At 52.8% G+C, this 24,194-nt stretch overlaps 2 protein-coding genes across 2 annotated transcripts; both read left to right on the plus strand.

Annotated features, from left to right (window-relative positions):
• The first annotated feature begins 6,477 nt into the window (after positions 1–6,477).
• On the plus strand, positions 6,478–7,431 carry LOC124974006 (olfactory receptor 5V1-like). The gene has a single exon (XM_047537587.1). The coding sequence runs from the start codon at positions 6,478–6,480 to the stop codon at positions 7,429–7,431; it is 954 nt and encodes a 317-aa protein (XP_047393543.1).
• Positions 7,432–14,705: 7,274 nt separating this feature from the next.
• On the plus strand, positions 14,706–15,659 carry LOC124974007 (olfactory receptor 5V1-like). Its single transcript, XM_047537588.1, has one exon. The coding sequence runs from the start codon at positions 14,706–14,708 to the stop codon at positions 15,657–15,659; it is 954 nt and encodes a 317-aa protein (XP_047393544.1).
• The last annotated feature ends 8,535 nt before the right edge of the window (positions 15,660–24,194 follow it).

The raw sequence follows: 24,194 nt of genomic DNA on the forward strand, positions 1-24,194 counted from the left end.
GATAGGGCAGGAAGCAGGAGGAGGGAGGAATAAGTCACAGGTGAGCAGAGGAGCGCTGGAGAGAGGCAGCCGGTGGGGCTGGAGGACAGAGGGGTGAAAATGCCTCAAAGTAATGAGATAGAGACGGAGAGGAGACCGGAGACCTGGCTGCTGGTGGGAGGACAGTGAGGACAGTGCCGCGAAGGAGCAGGAGCCGCGTGGAGCGGACGCAGGCAGGATCAGAGCAGCCCAAACCCACCGTGATCACGCCCACCACCTCAGTCCCTGCAGGCGGAGCCGCAGCCGGGCCAAGAGCAGCCCACGCAGTGAGGACACGCACGTGCACACGCACACACACGCACACACAACATGCATGCACACGCGCACACAATCTTGCAGAATAGAAAAAAGTACAAAATATGATGAAATGAGATTTTTAAAATTTCAGTTCAAAATTTTAAAAAAGAACAAAAATGAGAATTTGGAGGAAAAACAACAATGTAAACTACGGGGCTTGTGTCTGCCGAGGTGGTCAGAACTGGGGTGACTTTCATCCTTTGCATTCACTCTGGCTCTGTGACCCTGGGTCAGGGCGGGGCTCGTTCAGTCAACCTCCTTGGGCTCCTCCCCTGGCTGCCCGCCCTGTGGCTGGAGCCGGGCCAGGGAGGGACGGAGCTCTAAACTGGAGGCTCTGTGCTTGGGGTTTGGCCTTGGCCGAGCCTGGGACTCAGGGTGGGTGTTGGGATTGGATCCACAGCCCTGCTGCTGGGGAGACGCTGGCTCTCTGGGCCTCTCTGTAGGATGCCAGGTCTGACCCTCCCCAGGATCGGCCTTCACCACTACGCGTGTGGCTTACAGGCCTCCACCCTGGAGTGCAGGGGTCCCAGGCGTCCTCCCCGTGGCTCTCGCGAAGGCCTGCGGGAAGGGCCTCTCTCCTTTCACCCCGGGCTGGGTGCCCTGCACAAAACTGCCCGCTCCAGTCGCTCCGGTCCAGGCATGCTCTGTGACCCCGGCGGGATCAGCCACCCTCTCTGTTCCACCAGCCGTTCCCCTTGCTGTGCTGGCCTCTCTCTGCCTGTGTGCCCGCCCTCAGTGGCCAGGCTGGCGCCTCTCTGACGGGTCGCTCCTCGCGCTGCGTTTGACTTTCTGAGCTTCGGCGTCGCTGTGGCTGCTCCACTGTCCGGTGCTGGCCTTCAAGAGTTCCCTGAGTCACCGCCTGGCAGGAGCACTCTTCACACCTGCAATCCGGAGCTCAGGGCCCTGGAGAAGGCCCCTTCTCCATCGGCCACTGCCCCTCGGCAGGACTGGGTCTTGGCGCTGGGCCCCTCCTAGAACTTCCGACCGTTGGCGAGCAGTGCGTGAGCGCTCCAGTCTCTCCATGCCTGTGGCGTCGGTGGCGATGTCGCCGCTTCCTCTTCAGATCTGCGTTTGTTCCTCTCGTTTCCTCTGATTCTGTTCGTTTGGGTCGGAGATGAAACCCAGGCGAGCTTTGCTGTCTGTTCAGAGAAACCTCTGGGGGCTGCGCGGTGCCTCCTCCCGAGTCTCCGTTTCACTCCCGTCTGCTCCAATCCACTCTCCTCCCTCCGCTCGTCCTGGGGTAGCCAGTCCCATCTTCCTGGTTTTCAGGGGCATTGACAGGTTGTCCACCGAGGTCTTTCTTTTCTAGCACAGGACACGCTGCCCGGGCACTCCCTCTCAGAGCCGACCTCCTCTGACCACAGGTGGGGAGCTGCGTCTGGCTGACTGGCCTCAGGACACTCGAATCTCCCTTGTGCTCCTTTGCTGGTGGATGCCCTGGGTGTCAGGGTGCCCTGTGCCCTCCTGGCTTCTGGTCAGGGGTGCCCTGTGCCCTCCTGGCCTGGCTTCCGGTCAGGTGCCCTGTGCCCTCCTGGCCTGGCTTCCTGGTCAGGGGCCCTGGGCCCTCCTGGCTCCTCTGTGGTTGGTGGTGCGGCCCACCCCACTGCAGCCTGAGGAGACGTGGCGCGCCACCTGAATCCTTTTGGATTTGTGGAGAGCGGCTCTGGGCCTACGTCACCCACCCGGGAGACATCCTCACACACTTGAGTGGAGCACTGTTCTGAAGGTGATGGAGGAAAGTTCTGGAAACGTCTGGCGGGTTCCCTCGGTGTGATGTCTGGTTAGATCCGCCTGTCCGTGTTGATCTGCCGAGTGGTTCGTCTGACTGTGGACGCACGTGGGTGGTTTAAGCTGCTCACTGGGCTGCGTTACCGTCTGTCTCTCCCATCAGGTTGTTGGAGTTTGGGTTGGCAAACATGGATATGCGCGGCCACGTGGTCCGTGTTAGGCAATGAGCATGCGTGTACATGTGCCCACACACACGCACACGTCCGTAACACACCTGGCCTAGAGCGTAGAGTGTTCTCACATTAGTCAGCAGGTTAGTTAGCTACGGACCTGGGCATGCAGGTGGAATGCAAGAAAGACTTTCCCCACGTTTGTGTCTGATTTTTTAATACTATTGTATTTTGAAAAGTTATAGAGTTATATAAAAATGAAACGATACAGCAAACTTACATTTCCTCTCCCTGGGTTCACTGATTATAATACTTTGATTTATCTATCCATTTACCTGTGTACATGTGGGCACGAAGTTCATTCATGCAGACTCTTTAAATTTTTAACCAGTATACTGTCAGAAAATCGATGTATTGATTACAGGCTTAAATCAATTTGAAATCCTACCCACTTTGTGTCTAACAACACAGTTCCCCATGTTCATGGTAAACAGTCTTAAGGTTATAAAAGTGAATGATCGTGCCTGAGATCATGTTGAAGTCGACCCTATCCTGACATGAATGAGAATTCATACGGTTTGGTGATGAGATGATGTTTTACAGGAAGGACTACTCTGATCACAGCAAAGTAGTGTGGGAACATCAATTCATTCTCTACTTTTGTCTGGTAACACAGTTGGGGGTCGATTCTGTTTTCTTTAACTCTCGGCCCCTGAGACAGACAAGTGGCCGCTGTTCACAGTTCGGATGCGTGCTCACTCCCCTTACTGCACCAGCCCTGGCTGCCTGGGCTGGGTCGCCTAGATTGGACCGTGAGGCTGCTCCCACTGGAGGCCTGCTCTCCTTACCTTCCCCACAGGGGACGGGAGGACTATAAGCACAGCTGAGATTCCCCAGGAGCCGGGACACGCTGAGGACATGGCTTTGGTGTACTGATGTGCTGTAGTTCTCTGGATCATCTGGCTTTTTTCTTAGAATTTGGTATTATTGATGATACTTCTGCACCAGAGAAGGTAAGAAAATCGTGGGATCAGGATTTTGTGAAGATAACATAGTGTAAAAATGCACACATTTAAGAAGCTGATTAAAACAGCATTAAACAAGCAAAGAGAAAATTTTCAACTATTTAGAGTACTTAAATAAATGTATAAAAACGGTTTAACTCAGCGTATAAAATATGCCCACACAGTGCATTTCCCTTGCTGCATGTAAGACCCAGAGGCGTCTAATTAATGCTTCTGACCCCTGGTCCTGAATTTGTGTTCCTGGGAAACTGGACCACGAGATTTAACAGGCAATGAGATGCCACCAAGCAGGGGGCAGTTGCACTTCAGAAGGTGTTTTTGATCATTTTACTGAGTACCAACCCACAGACTCAAAAGAGAGGTATACAACCTGTTCCTTAGCAATGCAGCTTTAAAGAAAATCGTTCTTTTTTAAAGAATGTCTAAATGTAATATTCCTTGATATTATCATACTGAAAATTATACATTTTAAATGATCTTAGCATCTATCAGTGATTGTTTTGGCTGAGTTATGCTTTTCTTTTTCTGTATAAACTGTAAAACAGAAGTGACCACATGCTAAGAGAAAAGCTGTGTGTGTGGTGCCCTGCGCTCTGACCACACATGCAAAGGGCACATCAAGAACCACTCAGCACAACTCACTTCTGGGTAGCGCCTAGGGGCCCCACCCTAGCTGCACACTCTCTGCCTGACAGTCACCATACCCCTGGCTCTGTGACTCCGACAAGCCCATCTCTGCCTGTATTCACTGTGCCTGTGTCCACTCTGCCTATGTCCATCTCTGCCTGTGTCCACTCTGCCTGTGTCCACTCTGTCCATGTCCATCTCTTCCTGTGTCCACTCTGCCTTATCCACTCTGCCTATGTCCATCTCTGCCTGTGTCCACTCTGCCTATGTCCATCTCTGCCTGTGTCCACTCTGTCCATGTCCACCTCTTCCTGTGTCCACTCTGCCTTATTCACTCTGCCTGTGTCCACTCTGCCCATGTCCATTTTACCTGTGTCCACTGCATGTGTCCATTCTGCCCACGTTCATCTCTGCCCGTGTCCATCGCTACCTGTGTCCTTCATGTGCTCACCTGCCCCTGATGCACCAAGTGACCACGGGTCACAGATAGCAGGCCTGTCCTAAGGACGTCCCTGATTCTGAGTGCAGGGCCCTTGAACCCATAGGTAAGTGAGAAGTTTAGGAGCTTCACCCTCAACCACAGTTACTAGCAACATGTAACTTGTGTTCCTGACCAGATGCAAACGCCTGGGACTGAACCATGTTTGATGTAGTAGGAAGATCTCACGGTAAAAACATCTGGACTCTACATGCCAACATCATGAGTTTGATTTCACACATTTTAAACATTCGAGGGCAAAATTCAAGGAAATTTATTATGTTTGCAGTAGACAAGCTGAGTGTGTAACTGGAATTTGAATCAGGGTATGAGTTTTACTGAAAATGTTATGGACTTGTGTCTCACGAGTCTGAGTTTTTAAAACCAGCCAAATTGTTCAGTTGTACATAAAGAAAAACAGGTATTTAGTACAAAAAGACATATTTACTCTCTGAAGACACTAATTTTTCTTGAAATAAAAAGTACTTCGTTTATGTTTCTATTTTATTCTCAGAGTGCTACATATAAAAGTGGACCAGCTGTCACTACTGTAGACACTCGAGCATTGGAGAATTTGGAGAACTGTCACAGTAGCTGTTTCCTTTTTTTAATATTTTTTTAGCTGTAGATGGACACGACACCTTTATTTTATGTATTTATTTTCACTTGGTGCTGAGGACGGAACCCAGTGCCTCACACCTGCTAGGCAAGCTCTACACTGAGCCCCAGCCCCAGCCAGTAGATGTTTCTGTTTTAACATTTTCTTACATTCAATGGAATTCTGGGTGTTTTTCATGGCTGAATGATGATACCCAAGGACTTTATGGTTATCATAACAATTTTCATCACTGGAGTCCCCGAGATAAAGAGATCATCACAACGAGCGACTGTTTTCTCCCAAGTTTGGTGCTCTCTGAAGAAGCAGGCTCAGGGATTCCCCTTTAAATCCTGCAGGGAGAAAAGAGAAGAGATCATTTCATTCCATTTGTAAAAATAAATCACTGTGCAAGGTTTGTACTACTGATGCATTTCATCTGAGCAAAGAAGTCACCAACAGTCCCAGCAGGCAGAGCGAAAGGAAGGGACTCACAGAGTGCCTTCTGCATTTTGTGTCCTCGCTGTCTTTTCAGAATTTCCAGTCGGTGTGCGCTGTCAAACAATAAATGAAACAAAACAGCAGTTTCCAATCAGAGAGAAAAAACCCACACAAGTGTTAACATCCAGACCTTCATTTAGTCATCTTGTAAACAGTTTTAAGAATCGCAATTATCTGCACTATGATGATACACACCAGGTGAACTAGAAAATTAATAAGAAAAAAACTAACGAGTTCTAGCATATGTAATTCTGAACAGACTTATCTCCCTCAATATATTAAGCATGTGACTAAGCGTGCAAGTTTTCTATATTCAATAGGTGTGTGTGTGCAAACACACGTTGTACATGAAGGATTTCCTGAATGGGGACAGACACTATCACACAAGTCCATTTATATTTTTCAGGGTGGGTTTGATTTTATTCAGTCATGTTCCGGGGAAGTATCATGCTAGTGTCTGTGTTGAGCAGTGACGACTTGGAGATGAGGAAGCACTCTTACGAGGATTTCTTCACAACGGGAACGGGTTGTCAGAGCAGGGTGACCCGTTATTCTCCTTTCCTTAAGTGTGGTAATGCCTATGCTTTACTGACATGCACGTACCAAGGAACTAAGCACAGCTCCTACTTCGAGGTCTCCTCATTGAGACAAACTGTAAAACTAAACACTTTGGAATAATTCAAAGCAGAATGAAGCAGGTCTCGATTTCCACTGAATTCTATAATCCCCAGAACAGCTGCAAGGTCCACAAATGTTTCCTGGAGAAGGTAGATTTAAATTTTCTGGCTACTCAGAAGATTTCCTCTTGGAAAGGAACCAAGGGTGAATATCTTAAGAAATATCACATGCACCATGAAAGGAACGTTGCAAACAGCAGTTCAAGGGGCTGCCACCTCCTGGTCACCAGGGCTGACATGCTGGTCACCACGCACCAGCTGCTCCCGAGCCAGGCTCCTTGCTCTCTAGACATAACCGTGCTCTCGGCTTCCTTCCCTCCAGGAGGCCTGTGGACAGCAGATGGACGTGGGCAACCTCAGCACCGTGACTCAGTTCGTGCTCATGGGGCTCTCCGACCTCCCCCGGGTGCGCCTCCCTCTCTTCGTGGCCTTTGCCGCCATCTACCAGATCACCTTGGTGGGAAACGGGGCCATCCTCCTGGCCCTGGGGACTGAGAGGAAGCTGCACACTCCCATGTATTATCTTCTGGCAAACTTGTCCCTCTTGGACATCTTCTGCCCCTCAGCCACCGTCCCCAAGATGCTGCACGACCTCCTGACTGGTGAGCACAGCATCTCTTTCCTTGGGTGTGCTGTGCAGCTCTATTTCCTGGTGGCCCTGGCTGGAAGTGAGGTCTTCCTGCTGGCCGTCATGGCTTACGACCGCTACGTGGCCATATGCTTCCCCCTGAGATACTCCCTCATCATGACCAGGGCGCGCTGTGTCCAGCTGGTGTGTGGGACCTGGGCAGCTGGGTTCCTCAACTCCCTCCTGCACACCGTGTCCACCTTCCGCCTGTCCTTCTGCAAGTCCAACCTGGTCAACCAGTACTACTGCGACATCCCGCAGATTGTGGCCCTCTCCTGCTCCTCCACGTACGTGGCAGAGATGCTGGTTTTAGTGGTAGGAGGCATGTTGGGGATCAGCGCCTTCCTGAGCACCTTGGCCTCCTATGTGTCCATCATCTCCACCGTCCTCAGGATCCCGTCGGCAGCAGGCAAGCGCAAAGCCTTTTCCACCTGTGCCTCCCACCTCCTGGTGGTCTGCCTCTTCTACGGCACAGTCCTCTTCACCTACATGCGCCGCGCCTCCAGCCAAGACTCCCTCTCCAGAGACCAACTCGTCTCTATGCTCTATGGGGTGATCACCCCCATGCTGAACCCCCTCATCTACAGCCTGAGAAACACGGAGGTCAAGGGAGCCCTCAGGAAGGTCCTGTGTGGGGGGGCACGTGCACAGCAAGCAGGACGTTAGACCAGAGTGACTCCGTGCTCGTCCCAGATCAAAGTCGCGGGAAGAATTCATAGAAGATTCATGTCTTATGTAAAATGCCTGTCTGAGCGTCCATAGCAATCACACACGCCGGTGACTTCAGTTGACCTGTCTGTTTGTGCGTATCTCTCTCTGGAGACTTTGGGACCCTAACTTTGGCATCCAGAAGCAACGTCTTGGAGAGTCAAGAGGACTGTTGTTGCCTGGTGGTACAGGAGGTGAGCTGGGCCTCCCGGCCTCCATGGGGACACTGGCGTGGGTATTCGCACCTTAAGCCCCACTGCTCCTGTGTCTGCATCTGCGCTGACCTCCACCTGCACGTCCTCCTTCCACCTCTTACCCCGGGTGCTCACCTGCTCGTCCTGCCTTGCCTCTAATCTCCCGTGTGGAGCAACTAGAGAGGGTTCGGAGGGGAAATGATTGGGTAGGGAGTCCTTGGCCCAATCAGTGAATCATCGACCTGATGGACTAACTGAGTGGTGTCTGGAGGTAGGTGTGGGGGGAGGAGGTGGGCCATTCTGGCTTCGGGGTACGTGCTTGTGTCCGGCACGTGGAGGGCGCGTCTCTCTGCTTCTTCTCTCCACACTCTTCCACCATGGTGTTCTGCTCACCGGGAGCCCTGAGGGATGGAGCGGGTCTTCAAGGACTAAGAGCTCTGAAACGTGGGCCCTCCACAAATCTTCCCTCCTCTGCGATGGCTCTCCTTGGGTCTTAGAGCTGCAGGCGTGAAGAGCTGCCTCATCGCCCCCGAGGAGGCAGCGCTCCATCTTGCTTCGCTGAACTGGGTGTCCACTCCCGAGGCTGCTCCTCTGCTCGCTCACGGGGCCCCCTCCTCTCTGGCGCTGCCTGTCCCCAGGGACTTGGGACTTAGGTGAACTCGGGTTCCTGTGCGCCTGCACTCTGGCCTCTGTGGGGTCAGAGGGATGCTTCCTCTCCCTCACCCACAGGGCCTCAGGCCCCGGGCTGAGTCTCGGTCGCCAGGTTCCCCGAGTCTCGGCGTTTTCCCTGCGTGCGACTGGAGAGCTCTCGCTTCTGCTCCACTCTCTCCTTCTGGCTCCTGCAGAAACAGGGTTGTTTTCTTTCCAGACTACTGCTTATTTAATGCACCACTTCTGTCTGCAATTAGTTATTCAATGTTCCAGAATTTTCCCTAACCCTGAGCATCCGATTACATCCCACACCGCCCCCACGTATGCTAGTTATGTGAATCAGCACGACTCTTACGGATGTCTATGAAGTCACCCAAAAACGAACGGTGGGCTACCTGCTAAGGTTGGAAATGAGGTGTCTTCCAGAGCTCTGGTGTACGATGGTTCTGTGTCAATGGAAACTAAAATTTAAAAATAAAACAAAGAAAATCAAATGCATTGAAAGGTATCCTGGGTTCCTTGCTTGAGAGAATCAACATTGTTAAAATTACCACATTAACAAATCTTCAGATACAATGTCATCCCTAAAAACTTCCAATGTCATTTTTATAGATACATAAAATTAAATTTTGTATAAAACCACAAAAACTTTGAATAGCCAAGGAAATTATGGGCAAAAAGAACAAAGCAGGAGGAGTAACACAAAGCTGGAGTTAGGTTTGAGGAAAGGTTCAGTTTTTTGTTGAGATCAATTGGACTGGTAGGTGAATATTAATAAAAATGGAATTCTATGTCTTTTAATATTGCTTTAAATTTTCTCTTTAAAACTATGGAACCAACCTAGGTATCCTTCAACAGATGAATGGAAAAAGAATTTGTGGTACAAATACACAATGGAATATTACTTAGCTTTAAATAAGAAGAACACTATGGCATTTGCTTGTAACTGGATGGAGCTGGAGAATATCATGCTAAGTGAAATAAGCCTAACCCTAAAAACCAAAGGCTGAATGTCTTCTCTGATATGCAGCTGCTAATTCACAAAAGGGTGGGGGGCCCTAGGGAAGAACAGAATCACTTTGGGTAGAGGGGAGTGAAGGGAGGGGAAAGGCTATGGGAGAAGGAAGGATAGAAGAGTGAAACAGACATTATCGCCCCGTGTACAGTGTGACTGTGTGACCCGTGTGATCCTACAACATGAACAGGAAAATGAGAAATTATACTCCATTTATTATGATTTATAGAAATGCATAAATGCATGCTACTGTCCTGTACAACTAACTAAAACAAATAAAAAATTAAAAATGTTAAATATTTGTGGTAATAGATCTTTTAGCTTGATTTAATTATTCCATGTTTTATTGAAAATAATAAATCCATTTGTACCCAATACATATGAACCACCATGATTTATCATTAAGTAATAACAAGTAAATGAATGCAATTTAATTCTAAATGTGATTCAAATACTCCAGAAGAAGTGATGAAAGAGGAAGACAAAAAACCCAGCCCAAGAGATTTAGGAGACAGGCCTGCTCACCCTTACACCAACAAAAACTGGAATCAATGCAAAATGACCCAGAACACAGCCATTCCTGTAAGAAATCAGAAAGAAATGGGGATCAGCAAACAGCCTGACAATAAGGAAAACTAACCATTTTAAGGAAATTGAGATTATTTTAAAAACACGTGTGGGTAACTGAGCATTGTCAGGAAAACAATACATGCACAACCCCAGAAGTTGAAAAAGAAGTAGAGATAATTAAAAAGAACAATATATAAGTTCCTGAGTGGAAGAATGCAAGGGTAAAAAAAATCGCAATAGAGGGAGTCACTAGAAGAGTGAAATCAAGGGGAAGGAAGACCCTCCGGACTGGAAGTCCAGCCCCCAGACCTTCCACACAGAGGGCGGGAAACGCCGGCAACTTCCCAGCAATGCCAGGAAATGCAAAGACTGGGAGTCTGGGGTCTCCGAGTGACTGAGTTAAACGTTATCAATCAAAATTGCAGTTATGGACAGAGGATGTCTTACGCAACCTTGAAATAACCGTAGAGCAAACCTTAAACGGATACGCAAAAGAGGAAGGGGAAAAGACCAAGCAGGTCACTAGAAAATGACGGGACAATAAACAGTGAGGGAGGAGCAGAAGGACGTGCGATTGCAGAGGGGGCAGGTGGGGGAAAGGGCTGGCGTGCACACTGCCTCAGTAGCTCCAGGAGGCCTGGGACTGACCCAGCAGGAGGTGAGCGACCGCGCTGGGGGCTGAGACCTGTCGGCGCCATTCACAGAAGTCACCTGAGGCCTGCCTGCCGTTCAGGATGGAGGCGGAGGGTCAAAGGGCAGTGCCGCCCGGGGGTCCATAGGAGAGCAGGGCTGCGTGTGCTGGACAGCACAGACTCTGAGTTCACAGCCCAAGACAGCCTTCTGTAAGGACGAAGGCCTCCCTTCACAGGACGCATAGCCATTTTGAATCCCATGACCCACACACAACACAGAAGAGTGCACAAAATTATCCATAGACCTGGACACAAGCGTCCACGGCCACAGGTTGGAGGTCAGCACTCCAGACAGGACCGGGCCTGTCCGCAGGGCCCGGGAGGCGAAGGTCCGGTCTGCGGGGTGGCCTGACTGGTGGTGGAGGGGGCCGGTGGAAGCAGATCCAGCAGCAGGACTGCCCTTGGCGTGCTGGACGCTGCCCCCCGCCGCCCCTGCTTCCCAGCTGCCGGGAGGGAGCCTTCTCACCACCTCATGCTCCCGCCTTGATGTCCCTGGCCACAGGCCCAGAGTCACAGGGACAGGAAGCCACTGGCCGGAGCTCGACCGGGGAGCCAGCATGGACCCTTCCTCTTGCTAAGCAGATTTGCCTCCAGCGCTGGATGCAGCCAGAAAGCCAGCGGAGGCACAGGGACCCACTTACGGAACAGCCGGAAAGACCCGAGGCAGCAGAGGACCGACGGGAGTCCACAGACCTTTCCAGCAGCCTCCACGGGACACGGCCTCCATACAACGTGTCCGTGCTGAGCACCTGGGAGGAGTAACTGTCCAGGAATGTCCAGGTCAGCCAGGAGGCTCTCGTCACCACACTGGCCCGTGAAGGAGGAAGTGAGAAGAACCAGCGCGAAACCCGAGGAGAGGGCGTCCAGCTCCCAGTCAGGACGGTCTGCGGGCAGCCGCTGGCCCTCCGACCGGGAGCAGGCCCGGCGGTCACAGGGAGCAGGACGCTGCCGGAGGTGCCGGGGTCCAGTGCCCAGGCTCACTCCCGGCCTTGGGACAGAAGCCGCATGGGTCGTGGCTGTTCTCCTGGACGCCTGGTGTTCCTGCCTGACTGTCCTGTTGAGCCTGCAGTCAGTTACTGGAAAGCGAAACGGGTTAACACTCAGGTCGCCCTCGCTCCTCTGCCCCTGCCCCTGCCATCGGCCCTCTGTCACCCGTAGTCCATCTAGCCCTCTCTCCGCCATCGTCTGTCTGCCCTCCGTCTGACCTGCAGACAAAGACGCTCCCTTCTTTGATGGATGCACCAATAGAAGGCCACGCGGGGTGAAGGTTCCGGAAGGTGCATTTGGCTCACTTTGGTCTAAGCTGCAGAGCACAGGTGGGCCTGTGGGGGGCGCAAGCCTTCCCCGCAGAGAAACGTGACTGGCCACCAAGGTGGCCTTGCGCTTCGCCATGGAAGCTGCACATTTGTGACTCTTTGGTGACACGCCCGTCCTGTGGGGGCGATTGCTGGAACACAGACACGCTGCCACGAACGTTCCTTGCTCTGGACTGCAATGGCCTCCCCAGGAGAGGTCTCGCTTTACCTGACCCGGCAGGAGCAGGATCAGAAACGGCTCTCACAGGGTGCGCACTCGGCGACACGTCATCAGGCTGATGAGCTGTGGGTCGCCATCGCGCGGCGGTTGCAGTCTGGATCATGCACAGAAGAGCGTCCCCAGGGTCCTTATCCTCTCTGCCATTGTTCCTAGGGGGACGGGTGCATTATAAGCCAGGCTGAACGCCTGAGTGTGCCCCAGAGCAGGCGATGAGTGTGCTGCTCACCCCGGGTGCGACGTGCAGGGTCTGGAGCTCGGGTGTCTCTGGAGTGACGCGGCCTCCCGCACGGAGAGTCTCAGGGTGCGCCTACCTCACTGCGGACACAGTGAAGCGAGCACTCCGTCACGTCAGAGAGGGGACGAACGCCCGCTCTTTGTCCATGAGTCGACTCCTTTCCTCTAGACAGTGGACGTGGGGGCAAATCCTTGTGAAGAGAGGCGCTTCCCGTGAGGCTTCCCTGGACCCCAGGCCGGGTGAGTGTGACTGGGCCAGGGGACGTGGGGGTTTCCAACAGGGTGAGGCCCGCCAGCCCCACCCCAGGGCTCAGGCCTGACAAGCGCCCCACGGTCACGGCCAGGCTGCATCTCCCCAGCACTGTGCTCAGTGTGCAGCCCACCGACTCCTCACCCTCACACTGACAAGGAAGGCTCTGGACCTTCTTCCTCAGCAAACACCGTGAGGAGCAGTCGCTCTCACTTGTCAATCAGATGGTGGAGACCGGGGTTTCCTGAGGTGTGCGTTAGGAGGAGACTGCTACTCTGAACACGGGCTCCCTGCACACAGGCAAACGCTGCGCTCCTGTGTCGAGACAGGACATTCGTTGACACTGTTAAACAAGCAAGCACAAAATCGAATGGAAGTGAGATACTTTTTGGAGGACACTTGTTGATCATGTTGCTTTGACGAGGAACCGGGTCATGTCATTAATCTGAATGCTACTAATTCCTCGTGGTGTTTTGTTTAAAGGACCAAATTTGTGAATGTAAAAAGAAAGCGAGTAAGTAACAGGAAGTTAGTGTTCACTCTCTCAAGTCACTTCTCCCCGTGTTAGAAAGTGCCTCATCTGTTCAGTTGAATGGACTATCATATGTTCAAGATGTTAATGTATAAAGCTGTGGAGGAATTCTTCAGTGGAATCGAGAGCGTTCCAGAGCCCAGGAATGGGCTGGGAGGTGTCGAGTCTGGGAACTGCCCTCTCCTAAACACCTCCCTCTCCTGAGGCTGCTGCCCCTCAGGATTTACCGAGCTTTTCTTCCCCCTGCTTTATGGTTTGCAGAGCTCACCAATGGCTGTTTTCTCAAAGGCCCAGTGTTGCTGGGGAAGAAGAACAGCTTCCCCAGGAGCTAATGCCATTCTTAGTGAGTCTTACAGGAAATAAACAAGAGACTGAAAACCGCGTCGTGACTTTAGGAAGAGGCATCCTTGTGCCCAGTCTGTGTTGTTATGCTGCTGAGAAAAGAAAGCATTCCTAGCTGCCTTCAGGAAAACTATATGGGGTGAGGGACAAAGAAAGTGCCCTTGGATTTTACTTTCTAACCAGCTTAATCTTTGAATTTCCTGTTGAATGCACGTAATGTCAGAGGAAAATGAATGTTCCCAGAGCAACAGGAAAAAGATGCACAGAAGTGGCTCGTGGGGGTCAGTGGCACCTCCTGTCCACTGCCAGTAGCATGTGGGCCAGGGCCAGGAGGGCCACGCGGACCCCACGGGAGCTCCGGAGGCTGAGGTCACTGGCACCTCCTGTCCACAGCCAGCAGCATGTGGGCCAGGGCCAGGAGGGCCACGCTGACCCCACGGAAGCTCCGCAGGCTGACTTCCTCCAGGCTGGGTACTTGGAGGGGCCACAGCCCACAGCCACTCTCCACCCCACTGTGTTTCCCCAGAGGTCGGCTAGATTCCAACACTGACAGAAATGTCGGCTTCAGTGAGCACACACGCCAGTCAGATGGCAGTGCTCGGGCCACAGAAATCAGTCACTTGGCAGTGCTCGGGCCACAGAAATCAGTCACTTGGCAGTGCACGTGGTACAGAAATCAGTCACTTGGCAGTGCACGTGGTACAGAAATCAGTCACTTGGCAGTGCACGTGGTACAGAAATCAGTCAGATGGCAGTGCACGTGGTACAGAAATCAGTCACTTGGCAGTGCACATGGTACAGAAATCAGTCAGATGGCAGTGCACGCGCCACAGAAATATCTACCCCAGGGACTGCTACTGCCCCAGGGCACCCAGTACCCAGCAGAGCGAGACCAGGGCAGGACCAGGCGAGGGACCCAGCAGAGCTCAGACCTCTGCTCGCAGCTGCTCCGGCACCTTCCCACAGGATGCTGAGGCTGGGCACGGAGTCCCCAGGTGCTGGGCAGCATCCTCTGGAAAGGGACCCAGCAGGAGCATTTCCAAAAGTGGCAAGAGGGCCACTGTTCCAAACAGCAGTTCAAGGGGCTGCCACCTCCTGGTCACCAGGGCTGACATGCTGGTCACCACGCACCAGCTGCTCCCGAGCCAGGCTCCTTGCTCTCTAGACATAACCGTGCTCTCGGCTTCCTTCCCTCCAGGAGGCCTGTGGACAGCAGATGGACGTGGGCAACCTCAGCACCGTGACTCAGTTCGTGCTCATGGGGCTCTCCGACCTCCCCCGGGTGCGCCTCCCTCTCTTCGTGGCCTTTGCCGCCATCTACCAGATCACCTTGGTGGGAAACGGGGCCATCCTCCTGGCCCTGGGGACTGAGAGGAAGCTGCACACTCCCATGTATTATCTTCTGGCAAACTTGTCCCTCCTGGACATCTTCTGCCCCTCAGCCACCGTCCCCAAGATGCTGCACGACCTCCTGACTGGTGAGCACAGCATCTCTTTCCTTGGGTGTGCTGTGCAGCTCTATTTCCTGGTGGCCCTGGCTGGAAGTGAGGTCTTCCTGCTGGCCGTCATGGCTTACGACCGCTACGTGGCCATATGCTTCCCCCTGAGATACTCCCTCATCATGACCAGGGCGCGCTGTGTCCAGCTGGTGTGTGGGACCTGGGCAGCTGGGTTCCTCAACTCCCTCCTGCACACCGTGTCCACCTTCCGCCTGTCCTTCTGCAAGTCCAACCTGGTCAACCAGTACTACTGCGACATCCCGCAGATTGTGGCCCTCTCCTGCTCCTCCACGTACGTGGCAGAGATGCTGGTTTTAGTGGTAGGAGGCATGTTGGGGATCAGCGCCTTCCTGAGCACCTTGGCCTCCTACGTGTCCATCATCTCCACCGTCCTCAGGATCCCGTCGGCAGCAGGCAAGCGCAAAGCCTTCTCCACCTGTGCCTCCCACCTCCTGGTGGTCTGCCTCTTCTACGGCACAACCATCTTCACGTACGTCCGTCCCTCTTCCAGCCACCATTCCCCAGCCAGAGACCGACTCGTCTCTATGCTCTATGGGGTGATCACCCCCATGCTGAACCCCCTCATCTACAGCCTGAGAAACACGGAGGTCAAGGGAGCCCTCAGGAGGGTCCTGTGTGGGGGGGCACGTGCACAGCAAGCAGGACGTTAGACCAGAGCGATCCGTGCTCGTCCCAGATCAAAGTCACGGGAAGGCAGTTTCCTCTCAGGATTTAGGGTAAAGTTCTAGACACACGGAAATTCAAGACACACACGAAGATGTCACTTCAGCTCTATTTATGTATCTGGATTTTATCTATGAAAAAATAAAACTTGTCATCCAAAAATAAACTTCTTGACGTGGAAACTAACAGCCCGTCTTAAGTAGCTTGTCGCCTGAGCTCCCTGGGCACACCCAGCCTCGCAGGCCTGCGTGGCACTGACGGAGCCCTGCTGTGGCGTCTGCTCCGTTTTCTCTTCCAGTCTCTGTAGATCTCCCATCCTGACGCCTCTTGTTCCGTGTTTTTAGTTGAACATGGACAGGCTGTGGTCACGAGCAGGTATGTGGCTCCCTACCTGTGTATTAACCCGCTGATCCCTTCCCACAGCACTCTGCTCGGTCGCCTTGGCCTCCCGTGGTGGGAACGCCTCGCGTGCACTGGGTCATGAGTTTGAAATGCGCGTGTCCCCACCATGCCGGTCACGCTCTGCGGCCGGCTCTAGGGACGTAGCCTCATCTGCCTGTGTGGAGGCTTGGGGCCCGGCCTCATTCCCACCCGCTTCCTCCCTGTGACCTGCTTTCTACTCGCTCCTCTCCGTGAGTCGGATTCCCTCAGCTCCACGTTTGAGTTTAGAGCACGTGGTACCCTCTCCCTGTGCTTGGCTTTCCTCCCGGAGCACCACGCTCTTCCGGTCCACCCACGTTTTAAGTCAGGGGAGTGCTGGAGGTCAGCGCCTTCCCCCGCAGCCGGGGTCCGCTCGACACTAGCGCCATGGTTTCACGCCAGGTTCCGGGGTAGCTGGGGTTTGGCCTGGGTCTGCATCGGTTTGCTGGGATTCCCGTCCACACCTCTCCACAACGTGGCGCGGCCTCTGGGTAAAGTCACAGGTGGAGCGTCTTCAACACAGGCCGTGGCGGGGTGGCAGAATCACACGTCCCCAGCTCTGAGGAGGAGGGCCTGTCCCCAGCCACTCCGCCTGGTCCCCGCAGCCTGCCCAGGAGATCCTCACCCCTCAGGAGCTCTCCGCCCACCCTCCTCCCACCTCCATTCCCACCGCCTCCTGCCTCAGGCTGTGCAGGTCAGACCACGGAATCGCCTGCTACCTCCTGAGCTTGTGTGTCCCCTGAAGCCCCTGTGCCCACCTCGTCCCCAGTGGGATGGCATCTGGAGTGGGCCTCTGGGAGGAAGCAAGGTCCTGTGGCCGAGCCCTGTGGGTGGCCTCTGAGGTCGCACGAGGAACAGGAGACCTGCCGCGTGTGGAGACATGGAGACCGGGCCGTGGGAGTGCTGGCCGAGGGAGGACGGGCTCCTGTACCTCCTGGGCCTGCGCCTCGCTGCTGACCAGGGCGCTGATCTCAGTCTGACGCTCCCCCTCCGTTCTCCCTCTACCGCCTCATGGCTGCGCGGGGAGCAGGTGAGCCTCCGTCTGTCCTGCGCTGAGCTGCCTGTCTGAGCAGAGAAGCTCCAGACCTGGGAACCGAGCAGCTCCCCTGAGGACAAGGACCACCGCTGAGGACATCCACTGACCAGGTCTGGGACTGAGCCTGTGCAGTGTTGTCTTAAAGTTTCCCAGAAGATGGACTAACAGGTCCCAGCCTCCTAGTAATCTGGGTGAAAATCAAACAGTATTTTGCAACCTCTCTTTGGGTGCACAGGGGTCACCCCGCGGGTTAGGCCTCCCCAGCCGTGCCGGCCTCTGTCCTGGGGCATCAGCACAGCCTGCAGAGGATGCCTGGCTCCCCGTTTCCAGTTTCCATTCTCTGCAGAACAGGAACCGCTCCTTCCTTACTGACCGTGGAGAACGCCTCACCCTCTGTTCTGCCGAGGCTGTAGAACCAGTGCGACTCTCCCCATGTCCCTTCTGAGTGAAGTCCAGCTCAGGCGCTGGACGGGGAAGGCCCGACTAAGAATGCATGCTGCTTCCTTTGCTGTGGCAGCGAGCAGCCGTCCCCTCTGTCCAGACAGCCCCTCCAGCTGTCAGGCAAGAGGGTGGTGGAGTCTGTGGCAGGAGAGAGTGAAGGCCCAGGCCACGTAAGTCCGCACTCAGTGCTTAGAAATTCTGACTGTCGGGCAGCCGTTCTTTCGTAGCGACTCTGATTTCTGAAAGCAGTGGTCGCCCAAGGTGGAAGAGCATAGCTCCCCTTACCACCACACAGGGGTCTGAGTCGCTCTGGGGCAGAGAAGACTCTCTCGGACGTTCTTAACTCACTGCAGAAGTGAATCTAAGACAGTTGGGGCCTCAGGTCCAGAAGCAAGTCTGTCACAGAGAGCGAAGGCGCGCGCTCACGCGCAGGGAGAGCCGCCGTGATCCTGCTGGGCTCTGGTCGTCAGTGAGCACACGAGGCAGGCGTGCCGTCCCAGGAGCCAGGTGCATAGGCGCCGTCTGTGTCCGGGGGTGGGGGGTCCAGCTGGAGACTGAGCCAGGGCATCATGGACCAGCCACGGTGAGGCCCTCCGCTCAGGAGGTTGATGCTCTCGTTCTCTTTCTTTTTCTTTCCACACTTTACAACTTTGCATTATAATTTTACCTAACAGTGGGTTCCCTGCCTCTGGAGGTCTTGGTCCTGCTTCGCTACATTACAGAGAACTTAGAGGGGACTGGAAGTTTCTGCAGTAATCTATGGATAGTTCAGTGTTCCCCTACACACTGGCCAAAGGGGCAAAGTCCTGGACAGGGGTTCAGTCCCCAGGCATGTCAGCCACTTCCTGGCAATTTTGGTCCCAAGAGCAGAATGCAGCGTGGCCTTGATGGTGGCTTCAGCATGTGGGACAGGAATGTGAGCAGTTTTTCCCTTTTCTCTCTTTTTTAAAGAATTGGTTCAGTGTAAAGCTGTGATTAACCCAAGGGCCTCCTCTTGACTCTTTCCTCCCTCCTCTAACTTAATTCAGGACCTTTCAGAATTCCAATTTCATCAGCATCAAAAAAGGGGGCATCAGAGGGCACAGTGGCCCAGGCCTGCAATCCTAGCAGCTGTGGAGGCTGAAACAGTAGGATTGCAAGTTCAAAGACAGTCTCAGCAACGTCGAGGTGCTGAGCAACTCAGTGAGGCCCCGTCTCTAAAACACAAAATCAGCCTGGGGATGAGGGTCAGCGGCGAGTGCCCCTGAGTTCAATTCCTGTGCCAAAGTCAGCAGCAGCAGCTCGGCAGTGACAAAGGGCGTCACTTGTGTGACATGCAAGAACAGGTCTGGGCAAAGGCCACTGGGCAGTCACCACACGCTAGTGCAAACGCAGCAAACAAGGGACATGCAAAGACCCAGTGGTCAGAACCAAGCCTGAGCAGCCAAAGCTAAATATGCCAGTGTTGGGCTGGAATTCCAGGTGAGGAGAGTCCTCCAGCCCTGAGGACAGGCTCACCCGGAGTGTGAAGGTGGGTGGGGTGAACGGGAGCACCTGGACACCTGGACAAGCGCGAGGACTGGCCTCTGTCACTGGCCTCTGTCACCACGCTGTGCAGTGGCAGAGCGTTGTCCTGGCTGGCATGTGTGAGGCCCTGGGTTCCATCCCCAGCACCTCGGGAAAAGTGGAGGCTTTGGTGCAGAAATGGAAACATGAACATCAGTCCCTCGGGAACCCATGGGAGCAGAAGGGAATAGCTGAAGCTCTAGAACAGGTACGACCCCGAAGCCAGTAAAGAGCCTGCCTGACTTAAAACACTCGTGAGAGTCTCAAAAAATATATCAGTAGGCAAAACACACAGCCACACAAAGACGTTTAAAGTCGAGAGAAGGTCCAGACACCTTCCGAAAACCAGGTCATGCCGGTCAGTGACTCTGGAGTGAGTCCTTAGAAGAGTGATGCGTAAGAATCTAGAACTGCCTCTGTCTCGGGCAGCTAACCATTAACTTACGGTGTCACCGTGTTATCGGAACCTGGGATCCTGCTAACTTCTCTAGGAGAAGTGATAACAACGGGTAACCCAGGAGGGCACCGGCAGCCTTCCGAGAGCGAGAAAGGCCCGTGGACACCAGAGCAGAGCCTGCCGGAGCAAGCCGAGCTCGGACACCACCGTGCACGCTCGGCGGACACACCTTTGAGATCCTGGTGCCCTGCGCAGCGGGAGGCCGGTAACTGACTCCTGCCATCAGACACGGAGGGCCAAGGCGGCGTGCAGAGGCAGCCTGCCAACACAGGGACCCACGCGCATCCTCCCTTCTTGAGGGCTGACAAAGGCCATCTCACAGAAACAGAAGAGCGAGTCCAGGGCGAGGGAAGGGGGGTCGGTCAGTCCACAGTGCTGCGGTTGGGGTGGACTCTGGTGTCCCTGCACTGTGGGTGACCGCCATCCATGGCTGTGGTGCGGAAATGCTGGAAGAGAGGGTTCTGTGTCCCCCTCACAGAGACTCGATGACCGCTGGAGGGGACGGTGTGCTGATCGTCTGACCGCCTTGTCCCTAGGCCACGCGTCCACACGTCGGTGCGTCCATGTGTCCATGCCTAAGGAGTCCCTTGAGTTTGTGCAGTGACCGGCCCGTTAGAAGTCGGCTGGGCAAGTGCAGCACGCGGTGCGAGTCCAGGTGCTGCTACGCGGGCGTCTGTGGAGCGCCAACAGTGATGAGCTGCTCAGCAGTCGCAAGGCGAGCTTCAGACCCAACGCACGGGCTTCGCCTGCTCATTTATACATGCTTTCAAAGCACAGTGCAAGGTTTTGGCTCTACTCTGACTTCAAGCTCAAACTTCTCCCACACAGGGCTTTTGATTTGGTCGACCTTTGAATTTTTGAATGGCTGACAGGTGAGTTTGGATTCTAAGTTATACAAGTGGAACAGATGATGCTTCCTGTCCCCAGGATGTGAACAGCAGCACTTCTAGAATATGTCAGATGACGTGCCAAACAGTGTGAATGTGAACTTCCCAAAATAAGACAGGGAAGAGTGTGCGCCCACACACACACACACACACACTCACACACAAGGGATGTCTGTCCCATCGACTAAGTGTCCGTGGTTGCTAGAGGACATGAGAGCACAAAACTCAGCCGTACTCCTGGAACAAGGGGCCTTTCTTAATGAAACAGAATAAAGTCACAGGCTTGGTTGGAAAGGGCCGGGGGAAAATAAGCCCTGTAAACACCTCGTGGAAGAAGCCGCACAGGTCGGTTACCAGGTGACGAAGAGGGCGCGTCAGCTGAACTAGTGGGGACAAGAGCAGATGGGCCCGAGGCGCTCATCACATTAACTGTTCAAAATTCTAAGCCCTTATGATTTCCTCAATGAATTGTTCAAGAAATCACTCCAAACTTCCATAGACCGAATGAAAAAACAGGAAATAACCTCCACTTCTCCTCCGAAGCCAAAATAACCCATACCTAAACTTGATAAAGATACTTAAGACGGTGAAATTGTACCTTGCATCTCTCAGAGCACAAATGCAAAAACTGAGCCCCGGGAGTGACACAGTCTCAGCAAAACACAGAAATCTTCAGGGCATAATAAGGACTGGCTTTGAAAACTTTGGTAAACTTGTAGAATGGTGAAGTCGTTCAGCATTTTCCTCCAGAGTTTGAGAAATAAATGAGGATACCCTCAGTCTTTATTTCTATTCAGCATTTTGTTGGAAGTTGAAATAATTTCAGGAAATCAAGAATAAGAAATAAAAGGGATAAGGATGCAAAGAAGGAAAAAAATTAGCATTATTCACAGACAACATGACTTCTAATGTAAAAGTTCTAAATGAATCTTAGAACAAAATGTAAGATGCTCATGTGAGAAACAGAAAATAAAATTTAGTTTAAAATATAATTGAGAAATTCTAAATGATAACTATGAGAAATATAGGATTATTATTTGAGAAAAATAAAGAGAAAATAACATTAAATTTGAATTATAATTTAGAATTACATCAAAACTTGTTTGTAAGATCCAAATAATTGATGTATAAAATCTATATTATGAAAACTGGAAAATATAATTGAAAGAAATTCAAGATGACTTAGATAAATAGAAGAATACACCATGTGAGGGATCAGAGTATTTCACATTATGAGAATCAGAAATCTCCATCACCAGGGTTTTGGTAGATGCCATAAAATCCAACCAAAACTCCCTAAGTTTATTTTTCTAAAGTGAGAACCAGTTCCTTAAAGAAAGGAAAAGTGCTCAGTGAACCTAGTGAGGAAGAACAAACAGGGGTAAAATACATAAGACCAGACCTCAGGCAGGGCAGAGGAAGAACCCAACAGGGTAAAATGCATAAGACCAGACCTCAGGCAGGGCAGAGGAAGAACCCAACAGGGTAAAATGCATAAGACCAGACCTCAGGCAGGGCAGAGGAAGAACCCAACAGGGTAAAATGCATAAGACGAGACCTCAGGCAGGGAGGAGAAAGAACCCAACAGGGTAAAATGCTTAAGACCAGACCTCTCAGGCAGGGCAGAGGAAGAACCCAACAGGGTAAAATGCATAAGACCAGACCTCAGGCAGGGAGGAGGAAGAACCCAACAGGGTAAAATGCCTAAGACCAGACCTCAGGCAGGGCAGAGGAAGAACCCAGCAGGGTAAAATGCATAAGACCAGACCTCAGGCAGGGCAGAGGAAGAACCCAACAGGGTAAAATGCATGAGACCAGACCTCAGGCAGGGCAGAGGAAGAACCCAACAGGGGAAAATACATAAGACCAGACCTCAGGCAGGGCAGAGGAAGAACCCAACAGGGTAAAATGCATAAGACCAGACCTCAGGCAGGGCAGAGGAAGAACCCAACAGGGTAAAATGCATAAGACCAGACCTCAGGCAGGGAGGAGGAAGAACCCAACAGGGTAAAATGCTTAAGACCAGACCTCTCAGGCAGGGCAGAGGAAGAACCCACAGGGTAAAATGCATAAGACCAGACCTCAGGCAGGGCAGAGGAAGAACCCAACAGGGTAAAATGCATGAGACCAGACCTCTCAGACAGGGCAGAGGAAGAACCCAACAGGGTAAAATGCAAAAGACCAGACCTCAGGCAGGGAGGAGAAAGAACCCAACAGGGTAAAATGCATGAGACCATACCTCAGGCAGGGCAGAGGAAGAACCCAACAGGGTAAAATGCATAAGACCAGACCTCAGGCAGGGAGGAGAAAGAACCCAACAGGGTAAAATGCATGAGACCAGACCTCAGGCAGGGCAGAGGAAGAACCCAACAGGGGAAAATACATAAGACCAGACCTCTCAGGCAGGGCAGAGGAAGAACCCACAGGGTAAAATGCCTAAGACCAGACCTCAGGCAGGGCAGAGGAAGAACCCAACAGGGTAAAATGCATAAGACCAGAACTCAGGCAGGACAGAGGAAGAACCCAACAGGGTAAAATGCCTAAGACCAGACCTCAGGCAGGGAGGAGAAAGAACCCAACAGGGTAAAATGCATGAGACCAGACCTCAGGCAGGGCAGAGGAAGAACCCAACAGGGGAAAATACATAAGACCAGACCTCAGGCAGGGAGGAGGAAGAACCCAACAGGGTAAAATGCATGAGACCAGACCTCAGGCAGGGCAGAGGAAGAACCCAACAGGGTAAAATGCATAAGACCAGACCTCAGGCAGGGAGGAGAAAGAACCCAACAGGGTAAAATGCATGAGACCAGACCTCAGGCAGGGCAGAGGAAGAACCCAACAGGGGAAAATACATAAGACCAGACCTCAGGCAGGGAGGAGGAAGAACCCAACAGGGTAAAATGCATGAGACCAGACCTCAGGCAGGGCAGAGGAAGAACCCAACAGGGTAAAATGCATGAGACCAGACCTCTCAGACAGGGCAGAGGAAGAACCCAACAGGGTAAAATGCAAAAGACCAGACCTCAGGCAGGGAGGAGAAAGAACCCAACAGGGTAAAATGCCTAAGACCAGACCTCAGGCAGGGCAGAGGGAGAACCCAACAGGGTAAAATGCATGAGACCAGACCTCAGGCAGGGCAGAGGAAGAACCCAACAGGGTAAAATGCATAAGACCAGACCTCAGGCAGGGAGGAGAAAGAACCCAACAGGGTAAAATGCATGAGACCAGACCTCAGGCAGGGCAGAGGAAGAACCCAACAGGGTAAAATGCATAAGACCAGACCTCAGGCAGGGCAGAGGAAGAACCCAACAGGGGAAAATACATAAGACCAGACCTCTCAGGCAGGGCAGAGGAAGAACCCAACAGGGTAAAATGCATAAGACCAGACCTCAGGCAGGGCAGAGGAAGAACCCACAGGGTAAAATGCATAAGACCAGAACTCAGGCAGGACAGAGGAAGAACCCAACAGGGTAAAATGCATGAGACCAGACCTCAGGCAGGGCAGAGGAAGAACCCAACAGGGTAAAATACATAAGACCAGACCTCAGGCAGGGCAGAGGAAGAACCCAACAGGGTAAAATGCATAAGACCAGACCTCAGGCAGGGCAGAGGAAGAACCCAACAGGGTAAAATGCATAAGACCAGACCTCAGGCAGGGAGGAGGAAGAACCCAACAGGGGAAAATACATAAGACCAGACCTCAGGCAGGGCAGAGGAAGAACCCAACAGGGTAAAA

Source organism: Sciurus carolinensis, unplaced genomic scaffold, assembly GCF_902686445.1.
Source record: "Sciurus carolinensis unplaced genomic scaffold, mSciCar1.2, whole genome shotgun sequence".
NCBI classification, from domain to species: domain Eukaryota; kingdom Metazoa; phylum Chordata; class Mammalia; order Rodentia; family Sciuridae; genus Sciurus; species Sciurus carolinensis.

What these genes read in the sequence shown, in the direction of transcription:
- LOC124974006 (XM_047537587.1), top strand. Translation starts at nt 6,478, where the DNA reads ATGGACGTGGGCAACCTCAGCACCGTGACTCAGTTCGTGCTCATGGGG.
- LOC124974007 (XM_047537588.1), top strand. Translation starts at nt 14,706, where the DNA reads ATGGACGTGGGCAACCTCAGCACCGTGACTCAGTTCGTGCTCATGGGG.